Here is a 12,004-nt window from a genome sequence, read left to right as displayed (position 1 = left end):
TCAAATTCTTACTCCTCTGATTGGAACGTGTCTCATTAAATGTTGCTTTGATTACATGTGCTTGTGTTGTTCTGTTTGCTCAGGGCCATCCAGGTCTTATTGGTTTAATTGGACCACCAGGTGAACAGGGAGAGAAAGGTGACAGAGGCCTTCCTGGTCCTTCTGGATCAGCTGGTCCCAAAGGAGACAATGTGAGTAAACAACACTGCACTGGAGTTAAAGACCTACATTTTTGAACAGCAGCTCAGTTTGTGCCATTAGTTAGCTAGCTATTGACAGACTTTTGTTTGATCTTCCTTATTTAGCAAGAGCAAAGTGGTACCACTGGTGTTAATATCTTTCATACTAGTCAATACTGTTGCTTTAGGAATAAAGAAGGGTTTCTTTTCTTGGCACACAACATTTATGGATTTGCAATTTCTCTTTTCTTTCAGGGTATTGCTGGTCCTGCGGGTCCACTTGGTCCTATTGGCCCCCCTGGATTACCTGTAAGCTTAGCACGTGTGTCTTACTATAGACTCATGATGTAATGTTTGAGCCAGTACTGATCACTTGATTGTCTCTGTGTTTTTAGGGTCCCCCGGGTCCTAAAGGAGCTAAAGGCTCAACGGTAAGTGATTAACCAAAAGCTGCAAAAAAACGCAAGCATTTATCATGACACTTATTTAGGAAGATTAACCGCTGGTTTCATTTTGTCCTGCTCAGGGTCAAACTGGACCAAAGGGAGAGACTGGTACACCTGGACCTCCTGGCCCTCCTGTAAGTAGATGCTCTATTTTTTGAGCAGTAAAATTCAAAATGACGAAATCAGTCATTATAATTTTGGTTGACAGTAACCGACATTTATCTCCTCTCGTGTCATCTCTCCATAAAAGGGACCTCCTGGTGATGTCATCCACCCACTCCCCATCCAGGCTCCTATTAAGGGCCGATCACGTAGGAACATCGATGCCAGCCAGATGGTGGACGATGCAGCTATGGATGCCAACTATAAAGACTATGATGATGGCATGGAGGAAATCTTTGGCTCCCTTAACTCTCTTAAGTTGGAGATTGAGCAGATGAAGCACCCGCTGGGCACCCAGGGCAACCCTGCGCGTACCTGCAAGGACCTGCAGCTCTGCCACCCTGATTTCCCTGATGGTTCGTGTCACATTTAGCCCAAATTGGTGCTTTGTTTAATCCTCTTTCTTTACGCCTTTTAAACTTTAACAAAATCAAACACAGCTAGCTAGAAATGTTTGTAGAAAGTCAGTGTTACTGGCCACAAATCGGGTATGTAATGTTAATGGTGAAACAAACAAAAAAAAGAATAATACAGCCTGACTCAATATTTCCTGTTTCACTACATGCTCTTTTAACCCCTCCACCACCCCAACATCCACGTTTGGGCTCCAGGGGTGGATATACTCGTCACGCCTTATTTCTATATTGTAACATGTACAGGGAGTCATGTGCACAGCATAACTTAAACCCAGCCTTTAATAATGGGTCATGATGAATAAATCAGAAAAATGCTTACAACTAAAAACAAAACAAAAACCAAATTAAATTAATAATATAATAATGCATTAAATTAAGTATTTTTTTCTTAATCTGCCTGCAGATTAAAAACCTTTTTGTATTCATATTTGAATGTGTTGACTGGACAAAACAAGCCATCGCATTCCTGTGTTTTTCTAATATTTATTTATCATGAAAATAATTGTTAGTCACAAATTACGTCCAAATATAAATCATTGTTTAATTCTGTTTTGTAATACAGAGGCGTATTATATCTGCAGTGTATCCTTCACAGGAGCGTGACACTTGCAATTGCTCACATACGGACTAGTTAATTACTAATTAATTAGTAAACAAAGTACTTTTCCACTTCTCGGTGCATCATCCATCTCTAGGTGATGATGTTATCAAACAGCAGGATTTACTTTTCAAAAATGAATGTTTGATAAACCATCTGGGATGTCTGGCGTGCTAATGAGTAAGGTGCATACCGCATAACCACAACATCCAAGGTTCAATTCCCTCTAATTGCTCCAGTTTCCTGATCGCTGTCTGCTTTGGCAGCTGTTAAAACGAAGCCAAAACCTTAAAAAATAGGATCAAATAATGAAATTAAATAATGAGTTATGCATTTATTAGCAATGCTAATTTAGAAGAAAAACACACACAGTTTAGTGTGAACTGAAGATGTAAACACAGAGGCACGACGCACCCAGTGTCTGGCCTTACCTTGACCTCGGTGAAACATAGATATTGAATTATATATTCTGTGTTCTCTCTCTCTCCCTCTCCCATCCGTGTGCGTGTGCGTGGGTGTGTTTTTGTGTGTCTTCTCCCTTCCTTTATCTGTCCAGGTGAGTACTGGATTGATCCAAACCAGGGCTGCTCTCGGGACTCCTTCAAGGTTTACTGCAACTTCACAGCAAGCGGCGAGAGCTGCATCTTCCCAGATAAGAAGTCTGGAGGGGTAAGTCTGGCTGTGTGTATACAAGCAATGCACTCGCACAACATGAGATGACAACACAGTAAACAGAAAGGTTGGGCCTTAAAAAAACAACAAAAAACAAAATCTTTGCTATTTTCATCGTCTAGTTTGGTAATAAGATTGACAGCAAGGGTAATGTGAGCCGAGCACTCTCGATAAGCTTTTTTAAATTTTTTACCCTTCACATTTGGGACTAACCTGAGCATGCCAAAGCAACACTATATACAACAGTAAATGTATTTACCCGTATAATTAGCCTCCGCGAGATTAGCCGGTGTGTTGCTTCTAAGAAGATGTGGGAGATGATTCACCAGGACTCCCCCTGCATATCCCACGAGAGGGACCGAGTTATTTTGCTAGCGTGCAAAAGTCTCCTTTTAGTCCTGCAGCGAGACAAGCACTCACATTCACTCTGTTGTTTCAGAACCATTTTTAGATAGAATGACATTAAGGACTTTATCACCCATAAAAGCCTTTGGCAGGTGAGAAGATTTTTGCTTCATTATTCATGAGTGCGTGAAGGAGTGTAGCACAGCGGAGTGGTGAAACATTGGGAACACTGTCTTTGACGAGTCGGGGGTTGTGTAATAGCGGCGCGCTACAGCCATTTTAATGATCCCACTCACCAAACCTCAGAGGAGCGGGAGTTTGCCTAAGCTCGGAATAATGAAGCAGACTTTTTATAGCACGCTGGTGATGGGCTGTTCTCATTCGTGTCAGGGCTGTGAGAAAGAAAAGCCCGCGTTGTCTGTCTTTTTGCTTTCAGACATCCAAACACTCCCACGTGCGTTTTGAGATGGGCGCAGTGGTCACGAGAGCACACGCTTTGTAAGATCCTCAAAGAGATCGTGCTGCCATCAAGGTTGAATTTTCTCCTCCACTCTGTGCACCGTGGCAAAAAAAAGTGAAGGTCACCTTGGATGCAGCGTGGGTCTAATGTGTGCCATCTCCCAGCGATAAGCGATCTCCGGCCCATCATTCATTAACGCATTAAGCCATTGATGACAGCCCCGTATCAGACCCTGCTCTCTAATTATAGAGAAATTCATCATTGTCATGGCTGAGACCATTAGAGCTGTGCCCCCGTTGGCCAGTTCGCAGCTTTTAATGGCGTAACAAAGTTAGTGCACCATGGCTGCACGGCGCTGACACTGAGCAGCAGGGATGGAGGCCCCCACTATCAGAGCTCCTTGCCTGCGATCATTTCTTAATTAATCACTGTGTACTCATGAATTTTTCAGCAGCAATTAGCTGCTAGCTCCAGTGTGTACAGTACAAAATAGCATAATGGCTTACAAAAATCTTCTTCCCTGGTCCAGTCGGTCGGTCTCACTGAGAAACTGTTTCAGGTTTTTGGAAGACTCCTCAGAGGACAAACAGAAGGCGAGAGAACAAAGCTGAGAGGGGATGTGGGATTTCTGTCAGATCTTGTTTCCTTTTCTTTTAACACTGCTGTTTTTCCTCCTCCTCCATCCTCTTCCTCTTTGTCAATCCATGCCCCCAGGCTAGGCTCACTTCCTGGCTAAAGGAGAATCCCGGTTCCTGGTTCAGTGAATTCAAACGTGGTAAACTGGTAAGCCAGACCCCCGACTTTCTCAAGTCCCTTTCCCTTCCCTGAATGCCTCTTATATTTTACAGAGCAAAATGGCAAAATGGCCCAAAGACTCGCCAGGCACATGGTATAGTCACTACAAGAGAGGTTCCCTGGTAAGTGTTGCTGCCCGCGGTCCCGGAGTCCTGGCTCAGGTCTGGACTCCGTGTGCCTGAGGCTCTGCATGGTTCTGGTTCTGTGAAGTATGTATCGACTGGCTCCTCGCTTGCTGGTTGTTTCGTTATTGAGTTGCATGATTCAGCATGAGCTGCACACACCTTCAGTCCAACGACATAGTCGGATGCTCTTACACGGAAATGGAGGAGAGGTTTGTGGACCATTCAAAGCAAGAAATGGAATCTGGTGAAGAAACATATTTAGTCTAAAAAAAAGGAAAACAATGTGCGTAAAAATTCTTGTCATACCTCTGCTACATTAAGAGAGCATCTTTAAAGAGTGACTGTGTGCCTTGACAATCCCACGGCTCTATTAGTTCATCCACTGATAGTTGATTTATTAGTGTGGACAAAACGTCTCAGACTGAATGCATCGCTTACACATTTGTTGTTGTTTTTTTGTGATCTCGACAAGCTCTTGCCTCAGCAGGGCATCTGTCCTCCACAAATGGCGAAACACAAGTGTCATTCTCTCTCAGCTTGCACTCACATTCCCATTCTCTCCCTTAAACGCTGGAGAGTACCTCTGAGTCAAATGGGTCAGGCACTCAGTCACAACCCAGGGGCCCTCTGGGTACTCAGTCACTGTCGACTTGCGACTGTGATGATAAAGAGGTAATGTGCCTATGATGATGCCAGGCTGGATCCACACACTGTACGGGTCAGGGCGGGAGGGAGGGGATGACGAGTGGTGGGGTAAATGAGAAAAGCACGGACCTGCTCAGCCACAGTTTGAGCCACAGTGCCGACACTCACAGACATAAATTACAGAGAAACAGTCTTAATTTTTTTAAAATATATTTATAATTAAAAATCAAATTAGATCAATTATCCTCATTATTAGCTGGAGATTGCGTCAAGTTAAAGTGTCGGCACTCTGGGCTCTCTATATGCATGTGTGTGTGCATGGACTTTCGCTTACGTGGAAGAATGAGTGGTAATAGACGAACAGACACACAGACAGTTTGCTGCTCTGGCTGCATGGAAGGGATCCGCATGTGCATGAATCTTCAGTAAGTCCTGTTTGTCTGAAAGACAAAGTGACCATGTGGATCTAATGGATTCCTGCTGGTTGGTATGCAAATAGTCATTTACGGACATTAAAATGAAATACAACTGCTTCCAAAATCTGCTGTCTTGTCAGTCAGTCAGAATTACTATAATCAGCTTAATGCGACTTTTTGTTTTCTTTCTTGTAACATGAGCCTGAAAAGCAGGGATGCTGGGTTAATTATAGGCTAATTAGCAAGCAATTAACATATCATTACTGCCACATAGTTCCTATTACGAGAATACATTTTCATGATTTTACCATAATTTGCTCGTATCGCTTATATATTTTACATAATCACACAATTACGATTTAAATGAGCTCTTTAGTTATGCTTATTTTTTATACTTTGAAGGTAGATTTGTTCCGCATTAAGCCTTGAACATCAGTGCAGCTCCCGGGCATAAGGCCTTGGAAATATTCTGCACTTATCCTCCTCTTCTAAAAAATTTACACATATTTGTACGTTACTTAAGGATAAGGCTGGTAATTAAATTTTTTATTCGTTGTCAGCAGATTTCATTAAAGATCCAAACCAACAATGAATTACAGCACTTATAAGCACAGTGTGTTTAACGCCTGATAGCGATGCTGTTATAAACACTCAAAATTGTACTAACTGTGTATTGAACTGCAGCTGAATATGTGCTTTTTGATCTTTTCTTATAAAACTACACAACACAGATGCTCTAAGAACTTAAAGTAAAAATGACAGCTCCGTATTTGGGACTGTTTTTGCAAAGATTTAAACATATGGTATTCGGTAGTAAGGTTGCTCTTGGTAATGTCAAGGCACTTCACCTGTCCAAAGATGGGATTTCAGCTGAATAGGTCACTAAAAACTAAATTACCCCCTGTCTTGGTTTGATATTTCATCGTCTCCAAAATGGGAAAGGGCATTGCTATTTTGAGGAAATACTCCGTGTATGTTCCTGCTTCTGTTATGATTGATGTTGTTCTGTCACACCTGGAGTATTGCCCAGTCAGCTTGTCAAGTGCTGCTGAAAAGCATTTAAAAAACAAGCCTTTAAAGGGCATAGAACAGGAGAGACAGATTAGTTCTCCATTGTTCTTCTCGCACTTGTGTGTACGACGTTCATACATTGGTGGGGCCAAATTAACATCTAAATTAAGGTCAGGTCTGTTATTCATAGAAAGATGTGCCGCAGTTGTGCCGCAGGTCTCACATAAGTAGCCTGTTGATTGTAAGAGGACGCTGTCAGTAAACTAATTGCATGGGCTCTTCGATTGGTTCCATGTTTAATGTTGTTGCTGTTTTTGTTTTGTTTTTTTTTACACGTTTTACATTTTTTGTTTCTTTGTTCTTTTTAAACATATTTTAATGAATTTGTAGTGCAGTAACAAAATAGGTAAGGGTAGCATGATAGATGCTTACTTTGATTACACAAACAATATGTATGAGTAGGTCATGATTTGTAAATAACTGAAATAGTTAAAAAAAAAAAAGATTTCTTCACTCTCGAAACACACGAGGCAGTAATTTTGATTAAATGTATCTGAAATATATCAAGTCAAAGTTTTATTTTTTTAAATTTATTATTCAAATAATTAATCATTAAGGAAAATGTGCTCGGTACAAACTGAATGTGTACCAATCAAGTGAATTTCATTGAACCAGATTTCATTAAATTTGCATTGTACTTATGTAACAAAATTACAAGGAAAATTTACATTTAATTAAATTAGTTAAAGTCAGCATTTTGGGGAGATATTTTTATAACTTGAGCTTATTATATAATGTTATACTGCAGTATACTTATGACTAACTTGACAGTTGTTTTTTAAATTTATCCCACATTTTGGAGTCAGCTTCAAAGAAAGGCTGATGTGAAATGTAAAAGTGAGTCAGAGGTCAAATGTGACATGATATTTAGATGCAAACTATAATATAGTATTTATAATTCCCATATGACAGTGTGATTTCCTAAATGTTGGCAATAAAAACAAAGGCAATCGAATTTTTTAGCAAAGTTTTATAGATAAAAGACATTTAATGAAAGTTTGACCTTATTTGAACTTGAAGAAGATGTTAGATATCCAAAGTAATGTGATATTTTGAATCCCTATATGCCTAGATGTTATCAATACAAACAATGGCAGTAAGAAACATAGTTTTACTGCTCTATATATTATAATTATCACATTGACCTTCAGATCACTCTATTGAACTTGAAGGAAAGGTCAGAGGTCGGATGTGACATTTTAAAGCTTGGTCCTTTCTGCATATTGATAATATACACCAAACTTGAAAGAATCATAGTTAAATCAAGTTAATCTCCTCAATTTCCAACCAATCAATCATGAAGCTGACCTTGACAACCTGGATGTAAGACAAATATTAATGGTCTGTTAACATTAGTCCACTCTACACCGCTACAAAGGTTGATGAGAATTCATTCAAAAGTTCTCAAGCTATCACGTTTACAGACAGAAAGAACGACATATTTGTGAACGCCTAAAAAACAAAACTTTCTTGGTGGAGGTAATAAACAATGAAAAGTCTTTAGTATTGGACTGACATTAGCATTGTTTGGTTTAGGTCTTTATTACTAATTTTGATGAATGCCAGCCTTACTGCTCTACTAGGTCTATATGCTGAGTCATATTATATATTAATGGCACATCAAGTTTTTGTCTGGTTGGCACCTCTTATCAACACAATTTTCAATAGTCAACACATAAAAAATGCTTCCAGGTGACAGAGGAAACTGCATGGTGTAAACATGGAAATGTCTTCTTTTTGCAGCTTTCCTATGTGGATGCCGAGGGCAATCCCATCGGCGTGGTCCAGATGACTTTCTTGCGGCTGTTGAGCGCAGCAGCCAGGCAGAACATGACATACAACTGCTACCAATCGGTGGCATGGCACGACCAGGAGCAGGACAACTATGACAAGGCCATCCGCTTCCTGGGCTCCAACGATGAGGAGATGTCTTATGACAACAACCCCTACATCCGCGCCTTAGTTGATGGCTGTGCGGTAAGTCAGGGAAGTGTGTGCGTATGTGTGGGTGTGTGTTTTTTGGGAGGTAAGCTGGGTTCCTTTGATGGAAACTGTTGGAAAGTTGTGCTTTGAGTATCTTTGTAGTTGTTGTGTGAGCAGGAGTCCAGCAAATGTGTGTGTGTGTGGTGTTTCTTTCTCTTTTTTTGGCTTTAAAAGACTATTTTCCGCACACTGATTCTTCAACCCCACTGTGTCTTTTCTCTTTGACAGCTGAAAAAGGGCTATGAAAAGACAGTACTTGAGATCAACACACCAAAGGTGGAACAGGTGCCATTTGTGGACATCATGTTCAACGATTTTGGCGGCCCCACGCAGAAGTTCGGATTCGAAGTGGGGCCCGTCTGTTTCATCGGCTAAGACTTTTTAACTGAGCAAATGGAGAAAGAAAAAAAAAAGCATATTTTTGTTTTCTCAAAAACGATTGATGAAAAAGAATAGGACGATTCTATTTGTAAAAGAAAAACATTACTTTTTTTTTCCAAAAAGCAACAAGTATAAAGTAAAATGAAATCAAGTTGAGAATGCGGTGAAATTTTTTTTATAGGAAACAGAGGAAAAAACCTTGAAACCTCAGTGTGCCTTCTCCATCACATGCAAGTTTTGAAACTGGATGTCAGATCCTCCTTCCTATACAGTTCACTCACACACAAAAACCTAGCCCCATGTCACCACACTTTTGTTCCAAACAACGAAGGCGACCTTGAGAGCCGCAGCCGTTCCAGACGGTCACGCTATGTGCCTTGGACTCCATTTGATTTGGCTCTTTTTTTTCTTTGCTTTAGTTTTGATCTCATGTTTTCCTTCATCTCCCTGGCTTTGCTTTTTTCTCAGTTTGTTTGCTCATTTCACTACGGGAGCTTTGTTTGTGCATAATTGTCTCCCCATTCTCTTGGGATGGGCCATATATATATATATATAAATATATATATATATAAATATATATAAATGATTTTTTTATGTTTGTAAGTACATTCTGTATATTTTTCTGGGTATCTTTTATTGCTTCTGGCTTCAAAACATGCATGTGACTTTCTATATTTGTGAGGTAGGAGAGCGTGGACGACATCCAAAATTGTAGAAAAGTGAGAGAATTCGACTTGTAAAATCAAAATCCAGAAAAAAAAAACCCAACCCCGTGGTGAGTCCTGTCTTGTTGCAACTGTGGAGCACGCCTTTGTTGTAATTTAAGAACAAAATGGAAATAAAGGACGAAAACAAGCTCTGTTATTATGTGACAGTTAATTTGCAGACAGAAAACGAAAAGAACAAAAAAAATACATTCCTCCTTTTTGTGTCCTCTGAACAGAACAAACCGCATTGGTGGCAATATTCTTAACTTAATAAAAGCCTTCTTCACGTTTCCTGAAATCTGACTATGCAGTGGGAGATGATGATGGTGATGATGTCACATTGTAACGAAAACACAAAGAAATCGAAACCTAGGTGCTATTTTCTCTCTCTTCTGTGGTGCTATGTATTTTTTCTAGTTTTGTGTTTGAAATATGGAAAACTTGTGCTGAGAGTAACTCCATCGCCGCCAGCCCCTTTGACTCGCTTGAGCATCCAGTGGTGGTTTATGCATGCCGTTATTTTTTTGTTTGTTTCCCATACATAGCCACTCTGAGATCAGTGCAGCATGGTACCGTATGTTATCTCCTGCTTCAGCGGACCACGCAGATAAGAAATGGGTCTGTAACAAATGTTGGAAATGACAAGAGGAATCTAAGATGGTGCTGTTGGCTTTGCGTATCAATGCTCTGTGACGCTGCATTATTTTATTTTATTTTTGATCATGTGTACCACATGAAACTAGGTTAAAAGATGGACATGTTGCAATTGGGCCAAATGGATACAGTGCAAATTAGAAGGTCCTTCCACCAAAGGTTTTCTTTCTTTTTTTTTTGTTATGGGAAAACAACTCGAGAAACTTGTTGATTAGCCAGATGGAACGGTTTGTTCATGCAGCGTCAAAACTTGCCTATTGGTCTATAATTCTTTTTTTTTATTTTTTGCCCTTATTGTAATATTGCTCTTTGTTCAAACTATGCACTCTTTATGCTTATGACCACTAGTATCTACCACAGAATTGTTACAGCTCTTCTTTTTTTTTTGGCTTCCTTTTTAAAAAAAGAGAAAAAAAATCTTTAAATATGTGACTTGAACCTTTTCTGTTAAGATAACTCAATATGCTTGTAGATCTTTGGCTTTATTTTTCATTTGATGCAGTAAATCCAAATTTAACACTCCGCTCTCAATAATAATTATAATGATTATAATTTTTTTTTTTTTTTAAAAAAAGGACAAACAATTATTTTGTAAATTTCCAGAACCAGCAGTGATGCTGCCATTATTTTTCTTTTTCTTTTTTGTCTTTGTTTCATTTTGTAGATTTTCTGTTTGTTTGTTTTTCACAGTTTTGTCAAACCTGTGTAAGGATCAGAGGATAGAAGATATATTGGTTTTTATGTCAATAAATCCAAGTTTACTGTGGCCATCCACTCTTGTATGTCTTTTGAAGCATTAAAACCTATCTGTATGCATGAAATTGTAAAGTTTTTTCTCTTGTTATGATTTTTTTGTAGCGTGGCATGATCTCCGGTCCATGTGTTATTCATCAGGATACGTTAGCTTTTTTTTTTTTTTTGTTCATTGCTACAGATGGAAAAAAAAAAGAAGAAGAAGAAGAAAAAAAAGGTCATGTCCACAATTGTGAAGTGGAGAGAAACTGATGAACTTGTAACTCTACCAAAGCCAATGTTCGTTTGTAGTATATTTATTGTATTATTTAAAATAAAAAAATAAATGTTAAATGATACCATAGTGTAAGTGTAAGAGGCGCCCTCTTTACGTGCAAGGTTATTATTATTTTCCACATGCTATCTATTTTTACACAATAGCACCTTTTTAATGGAGCCAGGCACAAAGCATTTTGACACATTCATTGAGGCAGCCATGCTTTCTTGTTTACCGAGCTGTGGGCTGTGTGTGTGTGAAAGATTGTGTCCTTAGAGATGTCTGTTTAAGCTACACAACAGGTAAAGTACAATATATTTTTAATAGTGTGAACAGTTGTAGCTCTACAGATGCTTCACAAAAGGCAAGATCACAGCTGGTGATCACAGCTACGGTCATCCGTGGATTATTCCCTGCTGATGCCTCCAAGAAAGAACCGACTTCCTTTCTAGGATTTTTTGTTTGTTTGGGTTTTTTGGACCAAAAATGTGTACATCTATCACTTCCAGCAGATTTTTCTACTTCGCCTTGCAGCTTTTTCAGGACAAGCGGAGGAATATGTGCATTAACCGCTGTGTGTATTTTATGTAAGCCTTCCTCGGTGATCATTATAATAAAGCCTGTCATGCACCACTAATTTCAATAATCTCCAAAGCTTTGATCAAATCTGCGGTGGTGAGGATGACTCGCAGCACTTCAAATGTCTCATTAGGAAGAAAACCTCACACAGTGTGCATTAAGCCTTAGCGCAGCAAAAATAAATAAATAAATAAGTAAAAAGTTGTTCTGCATGATACCCGTGATCAATATTTAATGCAGTGTTTACAGGATGGATTCGGGACGATCAGAATGCATGGATTCCACTGAGGCAGAATCCTGGGTGAGTAAAGCAGCAAAGCCAAAGCGAAAAGTTCATTCCTCATTTAAGCTCCCAACTTTT

General features: G+C 39.4%; 1 protein-coding gene across 3 annotated transcripts in view; it reads left to right on the top strand.

Annotated features, from left to right (window-relative positions):
- col5a1 (procollagen, type V, alpha 1) overlaps window positions 1-10,876 on the top strand; it is a 74,643-nt gene extending 63,767 nt beyond the window's left edge. For 2 of the 3 annotated variants that reach the window (XM_084935658.1, XM_084935656.1), the window contains 9 exons: window positions 84-191; window positions 435-488; window positions 575-610; window positions 706-759; window positions 876-1,143; window positions 2,358-2,470; window positions 3,993-4,061; window positions 8,074-8,307; window positions 8,542-10,876. In XM_084935658.1, coding sequence (XP_084791784.1) covers window positions 84-191; window positions 435-488; window positions 575-610; window positions 706-759; window positions 876-1,143; window positions 2,358-2,470; window positions 3,993-4,061; window positions 8,074-8,307; window positions 8,542-8,688 — 1,083 coding nt within the window. In that variant the 3' untranslated portion in view covers window positions 8,689-10,876. Of the gene's footprint in view, window positions 1-83; window positions 192-434; window positions 489-574; window positions 611-705; window positions 760-875; window positions 1,144-2,357; window positions 2,471-3,992; window positions 4,062-4,126; window positions 4,196-8,073; window positions 8,308-8,541 lie in introns of all 3 variants that reach the window. The other variant, XM_084935657.1, reaches the window with a different exon arrangement.
- Window positions 10,877-12,004: the final 1,128 nt, after the last annotated feature.

This window comes from Perissodus microlepis, chromosome 7, assembly GCF_051167445.1.
Source record: "Perissodus microlepis isolate ML-2025 ecotype Zambia chromosome 7, ASM5116744v1, whole genome shotgun sequence".
Lineage (NCBI taxonomy): Eukaryota > Metazoa > Chordata > Actinopteri > Cichliformes > Cichlidae > Perissodus > Perissodus microlepis.
This window is presented reverse-complemented; position numbering and strand designations above follow the sequence as displayed.